We start from the raw sequence: 26,593 nt of genomic DNA on the forward strand, positions 1-26,593 counted from the left end.
TCCTGTTTTATCACCATCATGGAAGAGACTAAGTAGAAGGGTATTTAAATGCTGGACTATTGATCTAAAGAGGGGTTGTGACCACGTGGCTGGGTGCATGTGGTTGTAGTCTTGTTATATTTAGTTGACCAAATTAAGCTTTCAGTTATGCTGTTTGTTTGTAAGTTTGTTTTGTGTGTGTTGCAACATGCATTTAAGAATAAACACCATGGGCCAAGGAAGACATCTGACTGCTGCCGTTTGATTTCCCACTCCGGCTTCACAACTATCTTCCAAATGTGAAGATATTTTAACAGTTTTCCTTCTCCATTAAGTTATCCTTTAACATTGGTAACATAATACAATAACTTAACACAATAGTTGCCTAAGTTGGATAAGCATTTTGACCTTGGAAATATAGCGCAGCTCAAGATATTTGTTTTCTAATTAATGACTGAAGAAGGACTTGTATGTGCCTTCTTAAACTGAACACAAACCAACCATGACGCTTTGTGTTCCATGCTGCCCTCAATTTGATCCAAAACACTTCAGGTACCTCTTTTCACCATTGGAAATAGTTCTCTCTCAAGAGTTGATTTATTTTCTGCAATTGCTTAAATTGTTCAGGCACTTGTCCAAGCAGCAATAAATGTTTTTTTTGTGTAATATCAGTGTTTTATGTGTTCACTCAAACTTTTGATTTGTCAGTAAATGTGTTATTACTTCTGTCAACATGTACAACGTGTGTGGTTGGCAGCCACTGGTTTAAAGCAAGATTCCTTCAACGTTAGCTGTCAAACGTTAATAAGTGCTGAAACAGACAAAACACTGACATTGTTAAGAGAGTTGGAAAGTCTCTTTATATTTATTGCTGATCACTTTTTAAAAGAAAACGGTTATCAGCACTATTTGAAAAGTTGACAAAGCTGCTGCGCAGATAAATTAACCACCACAGTGGTCAAAACTGCAGTTCAAGTTGTTTCTCTTGTTTTGTAATTTGAACAGCGATGTGCTGCTTTTCCATCCCTGTTGAACCTAAAAAAGTCTTTCTTTTGGTCTCCCTATTTCCTTCTCTTACTATTTGGGTTCTCAAGCAATTACAAGAGTCAATTAACAAGCCAAAGAGCCTTGTCAGTCACGATCAAACTTTATTAGCAGAGATCAGTCCTAGAATAAACTCCCTTTTTCTCACGTCTCTCTTTCTTTCTTATTCTGCCAAAGTCTATCCCCTTTCACCCCTCATTCCTACTCACTGTGAAAAAAAAGTAGTTGAGATTTGTGTTGTTAGACATAAATTGCAGTTTGACAGTTGTGAGAAATGTTCATAAAAAGAAGGGACGATAGAGGGTTTAAGTTTTAGAAGGAAATCAGGAGACATAGTGAAGCTGGATTAAATTGGAGTAAATTGCTGTATCAGATTTTTGGCTAATGCTGTTAACTTCTTCAGTTCTTGTCCTATAATACAGCTTGTATTGCCGATTTGCAACATGTGTGAAGATCAGCATATATACAAAGATGTGTACTTTATTCATGTACATTTCTCAACATATCTGCTCAATCACAAAGGTATTCTGAAAGTGCAGAAAATTCTGCATGTGCAGTGCCTGACATATTCTAGACACACTAAAATGTACAGATACACTGCCAACAAGATGTTTTCAGATCACTTTTAGTTTTACAAAAAGTATTGTCCAAAGTGTGAAAAATCTCAAGTAAATGTGAAAGTTCACATTACATTAAGCTCACATAACATGTCATTTTAACCAAACAGATAACAAGTAACCACCACAGTGGGAGGTAATCTGGGTTCAGCATTTTGCTTAAGGATATTTCAGCATGTAGAGTGGGAAGTTGAGGATTAAACAAGCAACCACTCTGCATTCTGAGCTACAGCCATCCTCATTATTATTATTATTGTTATTATAATACCTTTCAATAGCAGAGGGGCATCCAAAAGTCCTTGCTTGATGTTGCCAGAGTCTAGACCTGACACCAAAAGACCTAAAAACAGCTGAGCATCAACACTTCCTGTCTAATCCGGCTGAGCTTCAACATCTTCACCAGGTAGAAAGGGAAAAAAAAGAAAGTTGTTCCAAACTTGTAGGATCATCCCCAAGAAAGCTGCCAATGGCTTTTTAACCAAGAACTAAGTGAAGGGTCTGGATACTTGTTTATATTTACTTGCATGCATTTCAGTTCAATTTCAGTAGGCTAACAAATTCTTGCAAGCATTGTTTTACTTTCTCATTTTGAAGTATTTTGTATCAACTCATTAAAAACATATATATTTTTAGATAGATCTAAAACAATAAAATGTGGACAACTTTAAGCTGTTTATAATTTAAGGTGCATCTTGAGAAACAAAACAAATGATTCTAAGAAATGGGCAATATCAGACATTTCTTTAAGTATTAATATCAGATGGAGGCTAATGCAGCAAACCTTAAGAGTATTAGATTACTGGCATAGAGTGGATTGGAGAAAAAGTTTAAGAAATAGCGAGAAGTAATCATATTAGGGGAGTATTCACATGACCTGCAAGAACATCGCCAGGGGAGTCTAGACAGTTGTGATGATGTTGGTGATAGGTTGAAAAGCTGTCTAAAAAAGTGATGGATGAGATGTGATGCAACACTTATGACTGGACCAAAGTGACATGCACTGAAATGACAGCTGACAGCCGCTAAGAAGGGAACATTTTTTTGACAGCTGCAGGCTTCTGGGCTTGCAGAGATGGTGGCAAAATGCGACTGGTTTAAGTGAAGAACGAGCCCAAATGCACCATAGAAAACTGATTGAGCTTGAATCTGGAAAAGGAAGACACACAGGAAGAGACAGTGTGTGATATATATATATATATATATATATATATATATATATATATATATATATATAAAAGGGAATAAGTATGCAGTTAATCATTTATTATAAAGGAATGAATAAAAACATTTAGTCTTTAAGTAAACCCAGGGATAAAAAAAAGGTAAACATAGAAATTGAGAGCTCTTCGGGATCATCCCAGCAGCAACAACATCAGGAAATGGGAGCCAGAAGAGAACTGCAGAGTGATTGCTGGTGGAAAAAGCTGAGCACTTTTCCTAATGCAATTGAACAGCAATACAGAGTAGCATTGGAAAATGAAGCAGTGGGTGTGCTAAATTTAAACTTTTTTTTAAATTTAAAAGTTTTAATTGAAGTGTCAGAAATCATCTGAACTGTGAAATGCTAGAGATCCATTTGAAAGCTGTGTTTTTTACATGTCAGTTGTTATCTATCAAAATTGACAGCTGTAAAGACAATGCGTTTAAAAGGCATGAAATGACCCTCTGGGGACTCCCATTCTGTATTCATTTTCAAAGTGATACAATTTCTTTCAACATAGGGACAGGGATATTTAAACATGTATGCTGCTGTAAAGCCACATATCAATAGTTATAAAGAAAACCTTAATCTAAGTTTATGTAAATATGTTGCATTTTTGTTTTCCCACAATGTCCACATGTTTCAGTCAGTGACCGGCAGTAACTGAGAGATGATCTGGTAGCCCAAAACACAAAGAAAGGCTCTGTCCAGAAATGACTCTTTCCTTATTTGTTCAGCTTAGTGACCTGCGGGTGGCTAATGTTAATTCTGTGTAAATTTAGTGCTTTTGGACAATTAATTGCCTCCCAGAATTGTCTCTTCCACTGATCACACTTAAGTAATTCTGCTGCCACCAATAACAGTAGGACTCCTCGTTAAGTAGACATAATAACTGATACACTCATTTAAATAATCACTTCCTGACAGGATTTCCTCTGTATTCACAAGTGCCTCCCTCTGCAGGATCCTCCAGCAATAATGATGCTTCAGGAATACCTCACTGATGAGGTGAGGTGCTGGAGGATGGAATGGTGTGAAAAAAATATCACAGTACAGCACACTGCATATGAGTGAGGTTCTGAATCATATCTGGATATTTGACATGAGCCTCAGTCTGCTGAACAAATGTAGTTCCTTGCTACATTTCAGTGCAACAGGGGTGGCCTTGGTTATATCATGATTGTATGCCACTGTATGAATCAAGCTAGACAATACGACTGTATCTGAAATTAGAATAAAAGATATGTCTGTTATATCAGATTTCATCTCAGTGCACAACACAAATATCTATCTAGCCTATGTAATTTGAAGGGTGTTTATTTAAAGCTGCAGAGATCAAGAGTTTTCTACTAACAGTGGGTTCGAAGAACACGTGAAATAGTTGGCTGTAATGATAAACCTGCTTAATGTGTTCACCTGGCTGCAGTTGTCTGCAGTGCTTCAGGGCTTTATAGTTGGATTTGAGGAACACAACTTCAGTGGTCTCACCATCTGTATCTCATCAATGTCAGTTCAAAAGAAGGCTATTTTTTCTTATCACCGAGAGGCAGACAAAGTGAGCAACTAGCTGGTATATACAGGATTAATATATGTGAAATTTATACTTCTTCACAAGAGATCTAAAAAGACCTTCAAGGAGAGAGATTATTGAATTTAAGTAGCAAGAAACATATCTTAGAATGAAGTTGATATAAATTGTACTATGTATGCTGGCTTTAAAGTAAATGTGTAATTATTTATCATGTTTTACAAGCTCATGCTCAGTAGAAGTGCAAGGAATGATGTGGTGTGGTGTTATATAAAGAGTGTATGTTGCCCCTTACCTGAACTTTTTTAAATCCAAGCACATACTTTACACTACTTTTATTAACTAAACACAACTAAGAAATGGAAAAAGTGTCATAATGACATGGTTGGAGGTGAAAACAGTGACTTAGTAAAGTGCGGTATTATTAGTACTATTGTTCATAACCTGGAAGTTTAAAAGGAGCTGTTGGATCTTGCTTTGATGTACTATAACGTATATCAGGCCTGTTTGAAGGAGAACTAAACATGCTACAATATGTATTTAAGAAAATGAACAATTAAAGCCTTTGATTTTATGGATGTAAGTACTTGTTGTTTCTCTGATAGTTGCTTGTGCATTTGTAGGTTTATTTCATAAAATTTTCAATTTAGCCATGCTTTCTTTCAACTGAAGTCCTGATGTGGCAAAAACTTGGAATTCCGTTAAAATTCTAACTTAAACAGGATTTCCAATTTATATTCTGCAATTAACGAATTGCCTATTAAAGAAGTGCCAAAGTAACTTTTACTACTGCACATTAAAGCATAATAAAAGTGAGTGGGTATGCTCTCGCTGAGTTTAATTCAAGGCTTTAAATTAAGGCTTCTAGCAATGAGGGGACATGATGGAAGAAGACACTGTAAAAGGATTGAGGGGTAGGTACAATGAGGAGTGTGGCTAAGCCAAGTAAACACTTCATGCATGGTTGATTTTTCCAAACAGGTCAAGATGAAATTTTAATTAAAATTAGCTTCAGTGCATTTTGTCATTATGCCTCCCTACACCTTCAGTTCTCTGGCTCTCACTATCTTTCACTTACATTCCTGGAGATTAGAGATCATGGGAGTTGCTTAAACAGTATGTGACATTCATGTAAATATTTCTCCTCCAGATGTGTCTTTGGTCTTGCTTATACCGTAAGCTCGCATCTACAGCCATGCATATTTGCATGTGTGAATACTAATACACTCTTGAGCTATGAAACACATCTAAATTTAGGCTGGTCTTGTCCTTTGGCTATGTAGAGAAAGTCAAACATTTTCTGTCTCATTTAAGTCACTCTCCAGTTTTCCTTAGGTTAAAATTCTGGCAATATGCTAAATGCAGCATTAAGGCTTTTAACTAAAAAATGAGGTTATGTAAGTCAAACTTTAGTGCCCATCTGCTGTTTAAATGCAGATTTTATGAATACCTTTTTTTTCTGAAAGTATCTAATACTTGGCTGCTTTTGCTATTTGCTAAATTACTTTTCACTTTTTATGGATTGGAGTACAACATGGTGTCTCCGCCCTTGGCCCATTCACAGTCTAGAGCCCAACATGGATAAAAGTTACTTTCTACAACTGGAGTCACATCAGCTGACTCAAAAGGATTTCTCTAAAATATTGAGTTCTCGGAAAACATATTATTATTTCTAATAACTCTTCAAAAGATGGATGTGTGTGTGACAAATGCTGATTTAGATGACATGTGATATTAAAACCCTCTGGAGTCTAAGACAGCGCTGGCGTATCCAAATCATGTGACCGATTTAAGATGAGCTAGCAGCAAGACACTGTTAATAGGCCAAGGCCAAGTAAAGCCAGACTTATGGTAAATAATTCATGCCATGCTTTCTCCTGAATACTGTTGTCACATTCGATGCAGGAAGAAATGGTAAAAACGGTCTATTCTAAGGAAAATGCTCGCTGTGGTTTTCACAGTAAAAAGATCTTTTTTTTCACAACTTTTTCTTACTCGGATTTTATGGGGTTTTTTTGTATGATTTTAGGTCCAATGTGTTAATACAGTATGTCAAAATGAAAAAGAAAAATACTGTAAAGTCATACATGTGCCGATAAAACATTTCAGTTGTGCTGAAAAAAAATAACACCAAACAAGGCACGGTAAACAGTTTTTAAGGTTAAATATAAAGGTGAAATCAAAAGTAGTCAAAAACATTATGCTCTTAACCCCACAGAGTTAAAATATGTACTGACAGTCTTTGTCAGGTATTTATATTAATAGCTGTCACAAATGGCTATTAAAGTCATTATCTATAAAATCTAGTGTTTAAAAAATCTAATTCTATTACATTTAATCAAAGGACGTCACCCCACAGTGGTTAACTACAGGGTGAGTGCACTCATAATCACAGTGGGGGCTTTCATAACAGCTCTTTGAGCCTCTTTGACACAAACTCCTTTTAAAGACTAAATTGTTTCCTGACATAGAATCCATTATGTAAGTTTAAAGAGTCAACATCTTTGCTATTTGTTTAAGTTTCACATTGGCAATGTTCCTGTGCTCATCCAACTTGTATGTGTTCATACAAATAAACTATCGTTCTTGTTGACCACAAGAATAGTAGTTGGAAACCACTGTATGTGTGTATATCTATGCGTTATATTTAATAGAATAATGAAAAAGCAATGATAAATGCAGTTTAAAAGATAGAAAGAGATCCTTGAATTGTATAGTCATAATAGTCGTGAAAAAAAAGGAAAAGAAAATGAGCTCTACCTCATCTTGGCTCATTTTCCTCACCATGACCAGAGGTTAATAATGCTGCTGAATTACTCAGCTCTTAATTGAGCTCATGTCTGCATAGCATGTCTTCCATCCACCATACTTATTTGATCTAACCTGACTGATACCCTCTGAAAGTGGTCACCAGTCTCAGAGCTGCTGAGAGGGGCAGTGCAATCCTTCTCTTCCTCTTTTTTCCTTCTAATCAAACAAGTTGAACACTGTACATAAGCCAAGTAGTGGATGTGCACCAAGTAACCATCTGTTGAAGAAGCCTTTTCTGTACATGTTGGTGTTTGCCATGCATCTCTCTGGGACCCATTTTATACACCAGCTAATAGCTGATTAGCCATACTGCAGTCCTGTCTTCGCTGGCATTTTCTTTGGTCCCATCTGATTGAATGTTAGTGTTTTTCAGCTTAGAGTACATTTTCAGAGTGGATTACATTTTCACTTCATGACACTTGGAAAATGCCAAAATATATCTGCTTTTTGCTCCATTAAAATGGAAAGGAGTCTCACCTAATTTTTATTTAATTGGACATTCTATTTTTAATAAATTTGTTGAAATTCAAAATTAAAGACGTTTTCCTTCTCTCTTTTTCTTAAATTCTCTGGACTCAAGAAAAAACTTGAGTTATCAATATTAAAGCTAAAGTTTAAACAAAATGCATGTTATGCCTTGGTGCTGCATTAACTGGATGGTGTTCTAAGTAAACCAGTGTAATACTTTTCAAGAAGAAGAGAAGGGAGCAAAGAAAAAACAACTATTTATCTTTTACCCTTTCGACTAAAGAGCAGACAGTATGTCTGTGATGCAATCATAGGAAACAACATAGTCTCAACATCATTTGAAGTATTGCTACCAGTCAAAGAGACAAGAAGGCCTCCTCTTGGCAACATATCTTTAGCCCCCTAAAACATTTTCATCCTAAAATAAACAGATGATGACAAATAAGGAACAACATGTAAAAGAAAAAGCACAGGGGGAATACGGGGGGAAGTGGGAGAAACTGCACTGCCAAGCACATTTTAATTAAACTTTTGAGGTTGCCACAGGTGGGAGTTTGAGATTTGTGCACTTAGGGACAGAAATGGTTTATTTAGCGTTGATTATAGTCATTAATATAGTAAGGGAGGAGAGAAAGAGACAGAGTGAGAGATAAATGAGTGCCATTTGTTATCCACATTAATCAACACCAGCTCTGGTGTCAGTGTTGTGGGATGCAGGAAAGATGAAATGCTGGAATGGCTGATGAAGAGACACACAAATGTGTTTCTATATATATATATCTGTATAATTGAAAGCTACAAACACAGCAAAAAGCTGCAGTCCGCTTTACTTCAATTACTGATTTTGCAGCTTGTGGCACACGCTCAGAGGAAAAAAGAAAATCTTTACTCTATCAGCTGAAAAACAGCTGATTCTTTATGGATATATTTTTAATTTTTGTCATGAGTCAAATCAGTCTAATCTTGTGCATTCTCAGGAATAATTTGAACACTTATTTTCTAGTTTTACCATCTGAGTGAATGCTGTCACTGTGCTTGCATACTACTTTTGATTTAGCATGTGTATGTAAAAACCAGATATGGTCTGGGAACTACTTAAACACACATACAAGAAGAGAGAGCACTGACCTTTTTTTTTCTTTGCAGTGTCTAGTGTTTTAAAAACAACAGCTTGCATCAGTCAAATACATTTGATACTTGCTGTAACAGTGCACATCAGGGATTACAGCTCAGTTGCCAGAATAAAATGTTACCTTTCTGCAAACTATGAACAGGTGTCCACTAAGAGTTTCTGAACAAAGGCGGCCCGGTCTCACTACAAACTTATGAAATACTGACACTTAAACAATGATGTACAAGGCTGTAAAAGGCAGAAACTTGAATAAACAAAGATATTTTTCCCCAATTCATACTATTGAGCATTGTTGATAGTCATGTGTTACAAAGTGCATCTTTTAACTTGCATTTTAACTTGTTTGTTTGGCTTACTGTTTTGTTTTTTTTTACTTCCATCCTTTAGACAAATTTTGTCATGTTAACATAAGTACTCAACGTGTTTTTTAGGTGTAGGTCATGGATATCTGGTGAAACTGGCACGCTGCTTTCAATAAAAGCTCTGTACAATAAAACAGTAGTCAAAGGCATAGACTGGCTGGCGAACACTCCAAAGCATCTAGCATCTTAAGAGTGAGCTATCATCTTAGAAAATGGTAGAGAACAAAATCAGCCTTAAAGAAAAGAGTTAAATTCATCAGGTGGTCGGAAAAATCACCACATATGAACAGTAACGATGCTCTGTTGCTGCTGTGCAACCGCTTGCTAAGATCTTTGCCCTGGCAGCTTTTGTTGATACAGTATGTTAATACTTTCTAAGCAACTTTTCAAAATGGACCAACATGCCATTGTTGTTGTGAGGCTCTCAGACTCTTAAAACCAAGTACTTTTCTTGTTTTACCTGTATATTCCATGCTATAATAACATAAATATGCAGAAATAAAAGAGAGCCTCAAAAGGTTTCTTAATCACATACAGTACATAAAATAGTATAAAAAATATTTCATGTATATTTTGTGAAAAGTTGAGAGACTCATTTATCAGATCTTTACGGCTGTTTTAGAGACTTACATGCGTCTGTGAACATAATTACATTAATATCCCGGAGTCACTTCAAAGTGAAGCAGCATGAGATAATAATCTTGTATTCAAATATGACTTAGTGAGCCTTAACTGATACATTTCATTAACTGACCTTTTACATCAGCAGGAAAATGTCTGGTTGCCATCTTAATGTACTTGCTTATCGGCAGTGTAGTGTCCACGTAACGGGTTATTTCTACTTTTAGTTTTTTAAACACAACATAAATGTCTCACAAAACTTAGCACAGAACATGAATGTTTGTGAAACTTGCAAATGAAAAGATTTGTAAACATTAACATATTCTGCTGTTTGGACTTCTTGAAAATCCAAAAGAAAACAGAGCCAGCTTGGTGTCAGTAAACATTACATGGCAATCGTGCCTTAAGGAGTGTAGTGGTGATCAAAAATTTGAATGCCAATGTAAAGGGGAGCTTGAACATTCTACTCTGTTATCTAAAATGCAAATTTACCGTTTTGTTACAAATACTGAGTTTACAAACAAGCTCAGAGCAATATTGCATCATCTGTCTGACCTTGTGGCAGATTATGTATAATTTCAGACACATGGGCAACACTGCTCTACTATGGTTTGTGTCACCCAGCTGCATATTTCTGAAGTATATTTCTAATATATACAGCTTTATTCAATATCTAATAAAAAAGGCCTTTATTATAGTTGTATAGTTGGATTGTATATCTCCTATTCAAGATTGCTAGGTTTATCAGGTAAAACATAATACAGCCCCCATGATGCGATGCAGCGACAAAGCATGAGCTATGTGAACCTTGTGTTATAACGCCATCCAACAAAGCACCACCACAAACTCTAACATGCAGATTACTAGAACTCTGACTTAGAGCCACTTGGACAATGTCTGAAGAAAGAAAAAAGCTTGAAGATATCAAGATGTCATAGTTTTGTCCAAGGGCTTAACCTTCTATTTTCGTTGCATTAGAACAGATTGAGACAACAGAAAGAGAGACAATCAAGAGTCTGAGAGATATATTTAGATCAACACTGGTGATGGGCACTTGTTTAACAGTTGAAAGTGATTTTATCATTAAACACTTTTATCAAATTACAAAAATTGCTCTTCCTTAATGTAATCATAAGTTCCCAACCTATGAAAGACATTCTTTATTAAGGATGCCTGTAACTCTGGGGGGGAGGAGAGTGATCTCATAGTAATATTACCATACATCTGTCATTTCATTAGTGTCCAACCACAAGCAAACAACATGACGCCAGTTGCTCTCTGGTGCAGAAGAATGACTTTGCATGGTCCATTTAATCTCCTCCTTAGAGCAACGTATGTCTACACATATGAGCAAGTAATAAAAACAGCATTTTCCATAATATGGGCCAAACTATATGTAGACAATTAGCCATGTGCAATTAAAGTGCCATGAAAAGGATCAATGACAACAATCCCAGCAAATCTATGCCTTTATTGAGTCTGCAATGGCCCCCTAAGTGCATTCAAGTTTGTTAATGCACAGCTTCATGTATTTTTAAGTGCCTCATTATAACCATTGATTTGATATTCAAGCTGCAACATAAAATGTGAGAGATATGTCTGAACTTTGCAAGTTGGATGAGGGAGAGACATGTAGAATCATACTACGTAGTATCGCTGTGTTTCTCTAAGCCAGGGAGATCTGATATCAGCTTAAAATATGATCACAGTTAAATATGACTGTTATGTACATCATTTGTTTCTCAGAGGGGGATTTGAAGAAATGTAGATTTATAATTACACTGCGTGTAATGGAAAAAATTTAATTTGGCTTCGCAAGTTCTCACACGAACACTAATCAGAAACCAATTTTAGCTGACATTCAGCTGTTTAACTGCTACAGCAACGCCATGTTTGTGTGAATGAAGGAAAACAAATTATATTTAAATCTCCCATATTTTTACATTTCTACATCCATACCCCAGGAAATGAAGATTCTTAAGTACAGCAGATGAACAAATTTGACTTTATATTGGAAAATCTGTCCCACTTTAAATCAGCCACTATTAACAGTAGCTATTCTTTGTGGACTTTGCTTTTCACTCCCTTAATCTCGTTTCTGTGATAAAACACTTTTTCTTTTTTTTTCTTTAGCTAAATCAGCCAAATGCCAGAGGGATGAAATGGGTGATTCTACTTAGATAAAGGACAACATAATTACTGTGAGGAGGTAAAGATAATGAAGTGATAAATGTTGGCCTGAGTTTAGGAGAAGGTAAGAAAGTCAGCAGACGATGTACTTGTTTAACAGAAAATGGGGTCAATGGAAAGTATGAGTAAAAGATTGCAACAGTATACAAATCAGAGGAAGTTGAGATGGTATGAAAAAAAATGCAAAAATTTTCTTTGACTTTTACTTCATGCAGACAATTCAAACCCCCTTAATATTTATTTAACATACTAATATATATCCAATTTGGAATTTCAGGCCTGCAAAACAAAATAAGCTTAAGAATAAGCTGTTATGACTGTGTAACATTGCACTTCCTTTTAACACACTTAAAAGCATTCTGGCATTGACAATGCAAAGCATGAAGGTTACCGCACCATCCAGATGATCTTTTATCATCTATGTGCTCACACACTAATGACAGAAGATAGAATTTTTTCAACAATGACACAAGATAGCAACTTGAATAAAACACTTCCCAAAATCTCTTTTTGAATCAATTGTCGAAAGCATACAAAACAACTTCTTATTTGTCGCTGAGTGTTTGCTGGTTAAAAATGTCATCGCAGCTTCACTGAAGCTTTAGCTCGCTGTTTCATGCTCCCTTCAGGTCACTGTTGCTCTGCCTATAACTGACAGTTAGTGACAGAACAAATAACTCTGTAACAAAGTGGAAAGCAATATACAGACAAGTATTTAAGATCTTGTAAGCTTCAATCCTTGTAAATTCAAGCTCTTAAAGTTATGATTCAGAAAGGCGTAAGATTATAAATAAATCTTAAGATTTAAGACATTTAAGCAAGGAAGTGGGGCAGAGATGATGCTCTTCCATGAGGAATTTGTGATTAAATCTAAACATTTGTGGGGGCAATACCATTACCAGTATCCATCCTCTTTGGGCTAATTTGTGTCTGTGCAACAAATCTATACAAATAATTTACATTAGCACAATTTTGTTCTTTTCTTGATTCTTTGTTTTCTTGGTCCTTTTACTGATTAAATACAAAATAATAATCATATCTCCACTCCTGTTACACAGCATACCATTTCAGGCAGAGAAAAACCATTTAGATACCATTTCACTGCCTTTAATGCTGAAACGTCATCACCTAGGCGGGTGAAAGGCTATGGCTTAAAAACTCTAACTTCACTCATCATCTTTATGGTCGGCCATTCAGAAGACAAAGATGACAGGTTCTCACTCATTTTAACGAGCTGACAGCAACACAGAAGAAGAGAGGGGGTGAAGGGATGAAAGAAGGAGGGCAATAAAACTGAGATGAGAGGCCCAAGGCCAACACATGCACTCAGAACTTTTCTCTCTGAGATGAGCCCTCAGTAGGACACAAGGTGACGGTGAAGAAGTTGTGAGTGTTTTCTGCAGCATGTACTTAAAATTCAGTGGAAGGCAGAGTGTGTGCTGTACCAATATGTGGAATTTTCATCATGACTGTATGGATCGAAAAGATGCAAATTAGTTCTGTATGCAGCTGATATTTTAGTGGTGTATTCATAGCAAGTGATGCTAAATGATAATATATTTGTGTCTTTTCTGACCTTTAAGATGTTATCTAGACAGTGGTCTGTTCTTTTTGCAGATCCTGTGGTTTTAACACAGCTCTGAGTCAGACTTTACCTTCTGTTGTCCTCTACAGCTCAAAACAGAATTTATTTTAATGTCCAATGTTAAAAGGTGTCAGCGCTCCTGTGTCATGCTGTTCTGTGTCAATGCACTAATTCATACGTTTGTGGGCATTTCACCTTTCCGTACCACTTATCGCGATGATCCTGTGTCTCTTGTACAAGCTAAAGAAACGTGTTACTCTGTTGAGTTTCATTAATGAATACTAATAAGGGGCTTACTGAGGTGGAACTTTTCTGCCTCTGATATAGCAAGTGTCTGGTGAGGAGAAATAACTGCCTTTTTTAAAGGTTTCTGAGATTCTGTGAGAATAGTGAAGGTTAGAGGGAACATCTGAATTTTACATGTCTGCATTCATTCTGGAGCTGACTCAGCACAGGTGGAACAGGGAGAGATAAAGGGAACATGAGAGTTCTGATGTCTGACAGATGAATCTCCTCTAAATGTCATGATCCGTGTTGTTTTGATGTTTTTTGATGTTTTCCATTCTGTTTCTTGTTTGGGTTCTGTCCCTTCCTCACTTGTTCCCTCAGTCTCTCTTCAGTACAGTCATCAGCTCCACTCCCCTCACCAGTGTTCACTTATCCTCAGCTGCACTCATTCACCAATCACCTTCTTCTGTATTTAAACTCTCTTTGCCAAATCCTCACCGTTACTCTCTGTCGTGCTGCTCCTAGCTCCTTCTTTCTTCCTTCTATTTTGGTCAGTCTTCTAGTTATTCTGAGTTTTGATTCTGTTTTCCATGTTTTAGTTTTATGTATTTCCAGCTTTGCCTAGCCTTTGTTTAAAAATAAATAGTTTAGTTTCATTTTTGCCTCCTGGCTCTCGGTCACCTGGGTCCTCCTTCCTTGCCACCACCTGCATGTGACACTAAAGGAGATGTCCTGTCCCATTTCATTTAGTTTCATTCATTCCTGTGTGATGCCAGTCACTGAGGTTTTCAGTGTGTTTATTTTGTTAAAGGTTGTACTTAATGGAGCTCTCACTTCCATGCTTCATTGTCTGAGGAATCTTAAGTCATAGTCATGGCTGCTATGTTGGTCTGTGACTATGTAAGCGTGTAACAAAAATTTGTGTGTAGTTTCTTTTTCTGCACGTGTACAAGTTCAAATGTTTGTCGCCAGTGTATGGCTCAGTTAAATGCAAGAATATATCTGACCAAACAAGTCAGGTCACACAGCACTCTTTATGTCATGCTGTTGCAGTATAACAGGCTTTGCTAGCAGTAAGCGGTCTGGCCATCAAATTTCAGAACAGAATGATTCTGCTGAATGCAAGATAGGCATGCAGGCACAATCATTCATACACACACAAGAATTGAAGTACTTTTCTTGGTGAGGGAAGCAGCTTCGGGGGGTTTTAACAGCAGGAGGTGAGCTGTCAGGGATTTCAAAACTTCAGTGTCAGAGAGTGAAAGTGTGTGAGTAAAGACTCCAGATGTGTCTGGCTAGGAAATGAATATTTACTTATGTGCTGCATTCACAGACCTTTGATAGAGCCCTCGACCAGAAAATACAATTTATGTCACCTGTAGGGTTTTTGTTGCTATCAGGCAAAGACCTATCTCTGAAACATCTTAAAAATACTTACACAGTACAAAGTCCATGCAAGAAGGCTTTTTTGTTTTATTCCGGTCAAAAAATGTCAATGGAAGTGAATTTTTCAATCAATTTCTCCATCCGTTCTCTATCCTACACATACATTTGCAAGAGTTTTTACTAATACATAAGGAAATGCTTAAAAATACAAAAAAACTGTTTCTGTTTCTGGCAGGATTTTGTCCCAAAAAAATATAGGCCATTTACAAAACCAAAGGCTTTCACTGTCCCAGAAAAGCAAGAAAGATGTTCCTTTTATGTCAGAAAACTATTCTGTCTACCTGGGATCTGTGCTTGATCATTTTTGCATGTTTGCATGTCAGAGCTCATAACACACAATAAGAAATTAATATTAAAATATAAGTAATAATTGATTCAATTAATTTAGAAGTAAATTAAGATATAACTGAGGTGAAGCAACTAATTTTTGGGGAGAAACATGTACATTTTTAAACTTGATAGCCCAGTTCTTCCCTCCAGTGCTCCTTCTGAAATCAAAACCTTCAGATTAAGGGATGTGTATCAACATGGCAGTAGAACGAGCGATCTATCTCGTCAAAAGAAAATCATTCCAGCCTTATATGGGGAGTCACTTTTTCAAAATCTAAGCAAAAGTTACATGAGAACAACAAATGCCATCAAATGAACGACATGCAAATGCACTGAGAACCCAAAACACAATAGCGTAAAAAAGTAAAGATAAGTAAAATGAAGAAAAGATTCATTTTAGAAGACTCTCATAAAAAGGTTAATGTCACAGAGCATGACATTTAGAATAAAGCTTCAATCAAAAATTGGTTATGCTTCAGGTTCTATATCTTTGGAGCTTTAAACCACTTCCAAAAGACTTTATAAACTAATACTGTAACAGGAACAACACAGCAAATGACTTTTCCTTTATCTATATGTCAACTCACTGGTTTCAGCTGAATCAATGTGATGATGCCCCTGTTGGGAACCTGTCAGACCTACTGCAGGTGAGAACCACCAACACAGAAAATTTCATATGATCCTGATCACAACAGTGTGACTGATCAGTCCACCCACTGGAACCACAGGGAGAGGTACTCTTGTTAATCTGATGTACCACATGATTCAGCATAAAACCATGTGCTAAGTCCTCCACTGAAATATTCAATGAAGCATTAAATAGAAAGCTGGTGTGTAAAAGGAAACAGCCATTGTTGACTCATACCTGAAATCTGTTCACAGTACAGGCCTTGGTTTGGTCTCAACCTTTTTGTTTTGGTCACAAACGTACAGTTTGGAGCCCAGCATGATAGATTCATGGATTTGATCTCACAAATCTTGCTGGAATCCTATTGCATCACAGGGTAAAGTATCTCATAAATGCTGAGGGTCCTAGTGGAGTTCTGAGAATCCTCTGAATTCACCTTCAATATATAAGCATTCATAGGGCTGTCCTGTGCACACATCCAAATCACTTTGCTTTCTTCCCAGACAGCAGATCATGACAAGAGTGAATTACTGACTCAACCATCAACCCGGATTCATTATTTACCAGCATTATCTGTGCTGCCATCTGATAAGTAAAATTAGGTCTGAAAATGTTCTTGCTCCTGATAACAAATTCAGCAGCAAACATCCCTCCAGCATAACCTTTTTCACTGGGTAACAGCTCAGCATTACCATATGTTGACTCATTCTTGTCATACAAGCATTATATTTCTGCACTTTTGAAAACATTCATATATTGTCCTCCAGTATGTGTATTGCTTTATCGCCTTGTTGTTGAAAAGGGCTGAACAAATAAAATGTTACACGTTCCTCTATTTCCTGAATGTCAAAGATTCAAAGGAATATGTGGGACTTTAAGTTACAGAGATTATCTGCTACAATATGTGTAATATTTGTATCATAATAATAACTATATTTATTGCTATTTGAGTTTATTTCAGTGAATATGTCTGGACGTATTTTGAACCTTTGATTGTGATTATGTGACTGTAAAAAACAATTAAAACCTCTTATTTAGCTAGCTGAACAATGATAACACAAAAATAACTTGGTAGTCCTGAATACTAATATTTTTTTACAATGGATTCACTTATTTTACACAACTAATTCCAACGTGCAAATTTGAATATATGTGATAAAACAACATTCTATTAATATTTCTAATTTTATTTAGAAATATTAGAAATATTTTATTTAGAAATAGGTTTATTTAGCCCTCTAAAATAACTCATCCAATACATCACATGTCCTTTCAGAGACGTATTCTGTTGGACACTGAGCTCTCACTAATCAAATAAGAGCTCGAAAAACATGATTTAGTGAAGAAAACAACAGGGCTGTCAGCCTCACTGAGATACACTAATGAAAACAGATCGCATTTAGCTTGGTAATCACAAAGAGGGGAAATGCATTTAGGAATTTAAGTACAAAGAAAGCCATATATCTAAATGTCTCAGAAATTATTTGGTTTGGAGGTTGTTTCAAAAGAAAATGGTATTGCTTATCTAGTACGTGAGGGCATTTCCTTGCATGGTGCACATGCCTTACCGACAATTAGCTGACCAGTCAGCTGACCCTGATCATTCCGAGCATTGACAGTCACGTTTCTGTCTGACTGGAGAATCAGTGGACTGTCCTATGGAGAGGGAGAAAAGGGAGAAACGTTAATACCAAATGGCAAATTGTTTATTTTTCCTGTTACAAACAAATAATGGACTATAAAATTGCCTTATACTTTCTATCAACACATGCATTTGTGCACTCCAGATCAACATTTCTGTGACTGTGCACAACAAACCAACTATAAGATGCCATGGTTTCCCAAGAGCATAGCTGCAATTATGACAATTTCCTTAATGTTTATATTTTATTCTATTGTTTCAAAATAACTAAAAAGTGAAAGGGCACCAGGCACAGACCCTGCATGAGCAGCACTCCCTTTGGCAAGGATCATAACTTGTACATGTTATTAATAACCAGCTAGAAGTCTTTCAGTTCTTGCTTGGAGAATTTTCTCATTCTGGCTGCGAAATGTCAATATTCTCATGGTTTTGCATGAACTGAACTTGAACAGATTTTTGTTGTATGGATTTTCCTGATGTCTCTTTCAGTTGGTGCCAAGTGGAACAGTAAAAACACATGGAACTTTTCCGAAGGTCTTTGGCAATCATAGGGCTGTTTCATCTGTCTCTGAAGTAGTTTTATAAGCACACATATCTTACAATTGGATATCATAAAATCGCTTGCATGGTTCTTGCATTTTCTTCACTCTAAAATTGTAAAAACCAAAAAACCCACCAAACTTGTTTAAAATATCTAAATCCATCCATCCATTTTCTATACCTGCTTAATCCAACTGTCAGGTCGCGGGGGGGGCTGGAGCCAATCCCAGTGGTCAAATATCTAAATTTTTATCTCAAACTTTAGGCATTTTAGAGATAAGATTCTGCACAAATATTTAACCAGAGGCAAACAAACTTTTCCATACAACTGTGCGGTTAGTTCTCTGCTGTCTTCTCTTTTAACTCTGCACACTATCATCAATTCAGTCAATACTCCATTAACCCGAAAACCAAGACTGTCTTAACTTGCAGTCACTGTCACAGTTCATGCTCGACTCCTTCTATTCTGTGAACCCAACATACTTTGCGACCAATTTGCATAATCTATTCAAAACAAGATTCTGCCGAGAGTGTTTTCTTGTGTGAAATTGTGTGTTTGTGTGTATCTGTACACAAAAAGGCAATCATTCTCAACCTAAATGAACTAAATGCAACTGTGACCCTGACCTCCGCTCTCCTCTTTAAAGTCTGATTGAGCCTCACACTGCCGACATTAGTTTACATTCATTGGATATGCGTTGCCATGAATGCAAACTCGGTCTCTGTCATTTTTATTAGTGACCAAAGTCAATTTAACAACCCACTCCTTCTGTCCCTCTCACAGCCACCTTTCCCTGTCATCTGTCTCTTTGTTTTGACAGCATACATCACTCTACTTATCACTTCTCCTCTTCTTTTTCATTATCGCTTTGTGCTTATATAATTTTCTCTTTATGCTTCTCGTCTTCTTCTCTCTCCCTTCTTCCTCTTAAATTACTTATTTGTTTTGTCTGCATGAAATTAACAGCCCACAGGTGACCCAATTTCTCTGTTGATTTCCCCAAATTAATATCTTGCCGCATTCCCGTCTGAATTCTAAATGAGAATTGTGTTAAAATTGGAAAGTCGTTGATCCGTTGAAATGGAGAAATCCTTTTCCACCCCTTCTCCATCCACTTCACTTGCCCTCTCTCCTCTGCTGTGGAGCTATTTGTTATGGATGGATATTTTCTAGTCTGCTTATGCAAGTGGAGAAAAATTTTCAAATATATCACACCTGTCTGTGCTCTATTTAGGAGCATCCAGTAGACTCCTGGGACAGTGGCCACAAACAAACACATTCCAAGCGTGATGGACAAATACAAGCATGGACACACACATACAAATACAAACTAAATAGATATTCACACACACACACACATATGGAAAAAAAAATTACATAAGACAAACAGGGCGTTAACATTTCTAGATGCAAAAACTCACTCTAAAGTCTAAAGTCACTCTAAAGAGCGCTCAGGTTCAGGTTCACATGCAATCCAGCCACTGTTTTCCAACACAGACACATACCATTCACTCACTGCCAGGTATAGAGCGCCACACAGTTTATTGTGCAAACCTTCTCCCTTCTGTTTCGTAAGGATGTTTGTAGGATTAATCATTTTCAACGGGGCGTGTGATAGGCTTTTCTGTATTGTTTTTCCATTTTGTTTAAAGCAATGGGTGCTTTGTAAAGTATGACAGATATAATGTGCTTCGAATCCTTCCAGCTCAATGGACAGTGTGCATTTGCAAGCCTGATCACATTCACTTAATGCAGGACTCACATGTATTAGCACGACTATAGATGCAAAGTCATATTTGATTAAGCAATAATATGCAAATGCATTGAAATAAGGGTTCTAAATAATTGTTGCAAATTAAACAGTTGTGTTCATCTTCGGTATAGAAATGTTAATTGAAGCCAAACAGTGCCATCGAAAACAATAATGGCTTTTCCATCTTGATGAGAAAGATGTCCAGTATATCTGAAGCCTATAAGCAGTAATCATAGATTCCAAATAAATAGCTCCTTTTATCTTTGGCTGCCACCTTTCATTAAAATAACGTGCTGTGTTCAATCATGCTGGAACAAAATACTTCAAAGAAATCCATCCTGCACATGGTGTAGTAGGATCATTTTAACCGTGCAGTCATCACCATAACTGTGGAGAACAAGGTGATAGATTTAATGATGCACACTACTTCAATAGTGTGTATTTAGTCCAGGACTAAATATTTAGTCCAACTATTGCTATTCATAAATACCTTTATTAAGTTTTATCTTCTATTAAAAAAAACATTGCAAAATTTAGTGATGGTTCAATAAAAAATAAAACCCTTACAAGGATCAAAGCTCATAGTCACTGTATTGAAAAATTCAATGGCGTAGTGATACACTGATTAGCGTATCGCTTGAAAGCATGAATGTCCTGAGTTTGTGTGGGGTTTACGTTCCCAGATGCTCTGGTTTTCTCCTACAGCCTATAGACCTGTGAGAAGTCTTTGGCTTCGGTTTCTGTAAGGTCAGCTGGATCTTTTGAGACATCAGTAAGACACCTGGCATCGATCAGTTTTGATATCCCCAAATTATGGATGTCATGAGTACACAACACAAATCGACGTAACAAAGATGAGTTTTGTTTTTACAGGAAATGTATCATGTAAAAAAGCAGGGCAGAGGTTAAAAAGGACATATCCTACATATTTTAGGCTAACAAATGTACTTTTGTTACACGTTTGTCTTTTCAGAAAATGTATGTTATATGTATGTTGTATGTGCCTCTGTGTCATGGTGTGTTTAATGTACTTTTGGGCTCTTTGAAGTTAGTTTTTGGATTTCAGGTGAGGGGAGCAGCCGTCTGTATGACTGATTAGTGGCTTGCTCTCACTTTTGTTTGTTTTAGCTGGGGATACCCTCTCCTTTATGGGTTTTTGGTTTGTCAAGTATTTATTTGTATTGAACTTCTTTTGAATTGTTGTCGCTTTATGGTGGTCTTATATGTCAAGTTTCCTTTGATTTATTTTTGGGACCAGAACAATGTGTTTCTTGTCAAATTCAATGTTATTCTACACTAACAACATTACAATGTCTCTAAAATTGAATGGAACTTTACTCTCCACAAAAGCACTTTTCCTAGCTATTGAGACGATGATTTTGGTAATTAATACAATCATTGGTCAGCTGAAAAAAATAATTTAGTATGTTCTATGAGAACATTTTATTTATATATCATTTTTTTTGTTTGTTTGTTTAAACTGGTACTCTTTGTTTGGATAATTTCATTATTAATCAAAATTCTAAAGTTAAGTTTAATCGCTTTAAAAAACACATTTGACAGTCTGATTGAAATATTTTAGTAATCAGACCATTCTTGCTACGCCGGTGTGTTATGCATATCACTAAATCAGGCACTGGCCTTGTCCCTGTGTAGGATATAGAAGCGCAAATCACAAAATTATTTGTGCACCATGTGCTTGGCAGTACGATATAATTATAAAAATTGAAAAACATGTGCACATAGTCCATAGTCCTTTCCATCCATCATTTCCCTGTGGCTCTTGTGTTTGCTTTCTCTTTCATAAATATACCATCATCATGCAAAATATGCACTGACAAATAATAAAATCGCACACACGCATCATGGTCCCTCTAGTGAGCTGACACAACATATACTACTGCATCATTAATTTAGTTAATAGTTTAATTTCGCTTTGATAATAAATACTGGCACAGGGCTGCCAGCCTGAGGTAGCCAATGTAATTAGTCAGGTAATAATAAGCTGCAGACTGGTAGCTCATCATTCCAGCCTCAAGTCAGCGGTGCAGATGGGTCCTAAAAACAGTTCCCAGCTCTCCTGTTTCATTGGGTGTGTCACAGTTTGACCAAGTCGGACAATTTTGCCCTAGAGTCAACGATCACATGTGATGCAATTGATTTTTTTTTTCTTTTTTAAAAATCGTTATTACTGTAATAACAACTTTCTGCTTTCTGCAGCTGTCTGTCTCACTCAGACAGCTGCATACATTTTTTCCTAATTCATAATTTCCATCAGCATAATAACAGCTTTTAACTCTACTGACTGTATCTGAGTGATTGCCTTTCTCATCAGCTGACTCTCTAAATGGCTGTGGACATGTGCCTAAAAAGAGATGCATAAAGCTGTCAGTTTGATAAAAAATCTTCCAGTTCCCCATTTCCATTCCTTTACTACCCGGAAAGGCTCCACTTCACCACCTTCCCAGTCTGATTCTCTGCCTAAAGTCAGATTTTTTTTTTCATGACAAATTTAGCAGTTCAATAAAAGACAAGCATGTAACAAAGAAAGACAAATGATAGAAAATAATCAATACTAGAAGGCGTTTGAGAGAAGATTAAAATCAAATTTTGTACGTAAGCGTACGTCATCAAATTCGGTGCTTCTGTCTGTGAAAATTTGAAAGGAAATACCACGGAGAAGAGTGTTGCATGAGTTAGCAAGTAAAGGATTTGAAAAAGGCAGAGAAAGTTGTTTCAGTTTATTGGTATTGTCAACTACATTGTATACTGTGCAGGCTAAAACAGAATACCAATCAAACAGTGTGTGATTAAGTGCCTTTGGGGCTCCTCCATTTCACTTTCAACTTTAATTTAGCTAATTAGCAAGGACTGTTAAATAAGTGATGTGTTTGTTGGTGTATGCTGCTAATTTGTTGTTTTCAATCCCCACAGCCATATAACAACTGAAAATAAACTATGTTGCCCGAGAGAGTACTCGCTGGGTAGTTGGATTTAATATGTTTAAGAGTCTTTATGTGCAGTCAAGGGCCTAATCATATATTTAACATGTGATAAGTGTCCTTTGCAAGCCCTGAGACAACAGATTTTGAGATGAACTAATTTCATTAAAATCTCAAGGTGACAGCTGGAATGAGACTGAAGCAGCGAAGACATGTCAGATGAGTGTGTGCCGATTTCTGTGTATAGTATTGCTAATTTTGAAAGAGGTCAGGTCTCTTCCTGAAATGCTGCAATTATTCTCAGAAATATAACTCAATCACAACACTGCCACAATAAAATGCAGAATAATATTTTATAACAGAGCAAGTACATACGTCACATGGATTTTCTTTTTTTTTTCTTTTGACATCTTAGGAAGAGCAACAAATTGAAACTCTTTGAAATATTGCAAATCAATAATCAAAAATCAATTTTGTATTAATCTGTTGCTTTCTGATGCAGCTATTTAGCAAGACACTAAAAAATATTTAAATAGCTGTTCTGATAGTGTTTTGGAGGATTAAAGAACCCACTTTGTTAGTGCCAATGCCAGAACAACAATATAAGATAGATTTGTACGAGAGTGGTTTAAAGGTGTAAACAAGTATACATATAAAGAAAAAGAAAGAGAGCTGGAAGGGTTGAGTCTGTGTGTTTGGAGTCAAAAGAAGCTACAAGGAAAACTGTGTTACACAAAGGGCAACATAAAGTGGTAGAGGTAGGAGGGGAACTCAAGAGTGATAAATCCTTAAGAGGAGAAAGGGGGGATAGAGATTAAGGCCAGACAAGGGTAAACCACAGAATTTTGTTTAACAGATAGATTAACAGACAGATCCATATACGGAAGCTGTCATGTCAGCCATCCACTTCATGCTTCTTCATCATAAGGTACAGAAAAGTGCTTCAGGGACCAGTAAACTCTGTCACACCGGGCAAGGAAAAATACCAATACTCCTAAGCCATTTTCACACATGAACACCAGAGATGTTCAGGAGACTGTGTGAGAAATTTGATCCAGACTTTTTCCACAGTTGCTGTTCACACAAGCACTTCACAGCAGGAGGCTCTCTGCAGGAGATGGGCTCTCCCGGGGACAGGGTGTGGGAGAACAGGTGTCCAGAGCCCACAGGAAGCAGAACGTGATGTGGACATTATGTTGTGTAAATGTCTGTGTTTTCTTTACAGCACTGAAAAGAGCACAGGAGGCTCCTTTTTGTGTTGATATGAGTGCTGCATGTCTCTACACTTATCCACAATAGCTGGGATCGAGTGGGAAGCAGCATACACGCATGCTCACTTTCTCAGCCACCTCAAATGCTCCATAGTATTTGCTGACACATTCACACATTCGCATTGTCTCTCCCACTGATGTCTCACAGATATTAAAAAGGGGACTGGTGGAAAATCTCCACAAGAGGTCCAGAGCACATGTTGCAGACATTTGCATTGTCACTTGCCACTGCTCCGGAGCGTCTCTAAAATATTTCCGGACTCCAGCACATGCGTGGAAGTGGCTCATGAGATTTAAGTTAAACGAGCTTCGTTTAAAATTGCTTCACAAACTGCAGATTATGTATGTCATTGATGCCTCAGCTGGCTGATACAGGAGGTGGCTACATCCAGATTATTTGATTTGTCTTGTTCTGCCCTGAATCTGAATGATTTCTGATTCTGAAACAAATACATTTATGTATGAAATTAGATTTTTGATTAAGTCTTGTGGTAAATCGCTTGGAGTTTCTTCCTAATTATTTTCAGTTTTTTTTCAAACAATACCTTAGACCTAAGACTTGACATTAAATTCATCAGATTTTTCACATAACATTTTAGCTATGGAATCCATCTCCATATAATGATCTTAAAAATGAGCACACAGTTATTTGTTCAGTGCTAATGACAAAAAGCTTCTCCAAATACTCTGAATGTGGGCTGAGTGATCTGATCTTAATGTGTCCTCAAGCATAAATGGGTAAAAATGGGTTTACATCTTTATTTAAAGCTGTCAACGTCTGATCAGATAACATGTTAATGTGAGGTGTAAACAGTGTCCATGTGTTGTGTTTGGAATGAGTATGTGCTGTATCTAAAGAGAGCTTTGGAATGGAATGGTTAGATGCTTATGAATCCCAGACTGTGGTCTTTATCATGGACAACTTATCTTTTTATTCTTTTGAAATAATATGTAGTGCACATTGGTCTGCAGAGCACATGCGCTCACAGTCAAGGTCATAACACTTACACATGCAACATCATTGCATATCCATACAGGTCATTCAGTAACAAGTATGAAAAAACAGAATTATAATCCTCATTTTAACACAGTGATGTCAGCATGGACAAATACATTCCAGACATATTTTTCCTGTTTGCTGTGGCACAGTTGAGATGAGCAAAAGAGATAAGATAAGTAGAGAGGACCAAGGTGGAGAGCCAAGCATAACAGATAAAGCTGCAATGCTCCATTTGGTGTGAAATACTCCCCCATGGTACAAATACTTGAGAAGAAGAATAAGTTAACTCTGGAGAAGTTTGTGTGTGAGTGTATAAGATCTGGAAGGACACTGCCCTTTGCCTTGAACAATATGCGTATGTCATTTATGCGCATCTTCGGTGATTTGACCTTGTTCACTTGGACATCTCTGAATGTATATATACATGCGCATGTTATTTGTTTAAGTGTATTTATGCCTGCCCACATGAACGGGTCTTGCAACTAATAGATTATTGATCGTGGTCAGCCACTGTGACCTGTGGTGGCACACACAAAACACACAATTTACTGACTTTCACACTCCTGAAACTTTTCATTGGAAACAACTCAAGACAACTACTATCCAAACAGAGTATTGTCTTGTCTTTAATGCGTTTTACTCATTTACTCATCACTCTTAACATGACTGACGCTTTAACAGTTATTATTTGGTCCAAATAGGAATCTTTGGAATGATACTGTAATTCAAAATCTATTTACCATTTGATGCTGTTTGTTACACCTACCATGCTGCTGTGGCATCCCCCTCTCTTCTTATCCTTTTTCTTGCTGTCTCTGTTCAAACCAATTCTATAGGGGTTTATAAGAGATCATTTTTCACTGCTGAGGAATCCATGGGTGTGTGTGCATAAAACTTTTTTTTAACAGCTATACAGACTTTTCTGATTAACCTTATCACTTCTCCAAAGTCAGGACAATCCATCCCATCAAAGCAACATAGATCAGATAGCTATTACAGATACCAGATACAAATAACACTTACATTACTAGCTGCTTCTGGCTAAGGGCTGCAGGTTCCAGCACTAATCTAGATCAGTTATTACTGCAGGGAAATATATGACACAAAAATGTAGCTGTTCATCCATTGCCTTAAAGTTATCAGTTCCGTCTCTGATCTACATCACAGAAACAGTACAGTTGCAGATATTTGGTCATTACACTTCTGACAAAGATGTGGCTTTGAACCCATGTCATTTTTTTCTACCAGTTGCTGATGCACAATGGAAACAACGT

General features: G+C 36.8%; 1 protein-coding gene across 1 annotated transcript in view; it reads right to left on the reverse strand.

Moving 5' to 3' along the window:
- Positions 1-26,593, reverse strand: part of LOC140305622 (zeta-sarcoglycan) — a 305,078-nt gene that overhangs the window by 53,552 nt on the left and 224,933 nt on the right. The window contains exon 4 of the mRNA XM_072384569.1: positions 17,739-17,826. Coding sequence (XP_072240670.1) covers positions 17,739-17,826 — 88 coding nt within the window. The remainder of the gene's footprint in view (positions 1-17,738; positions 17,827-26,593) is intronic.

This window comes from Leuresthes tenuis, unplaced genomic scaffold (assembly GCF_036924035.1).
Source record: "Leuresthes tenuis unplaced genomic scaffold, fLeuTen1.0.hap1 SCAF_4, whole genome shotgun sequence".
In the NCBI taxonomy this organism is placed as follows: Eukaryota; Metazoa; Chordata; class Actinopteri; order Atheriniformes; family Atherinopsidae; genus Leuresthes; species Leuresthes tenuis.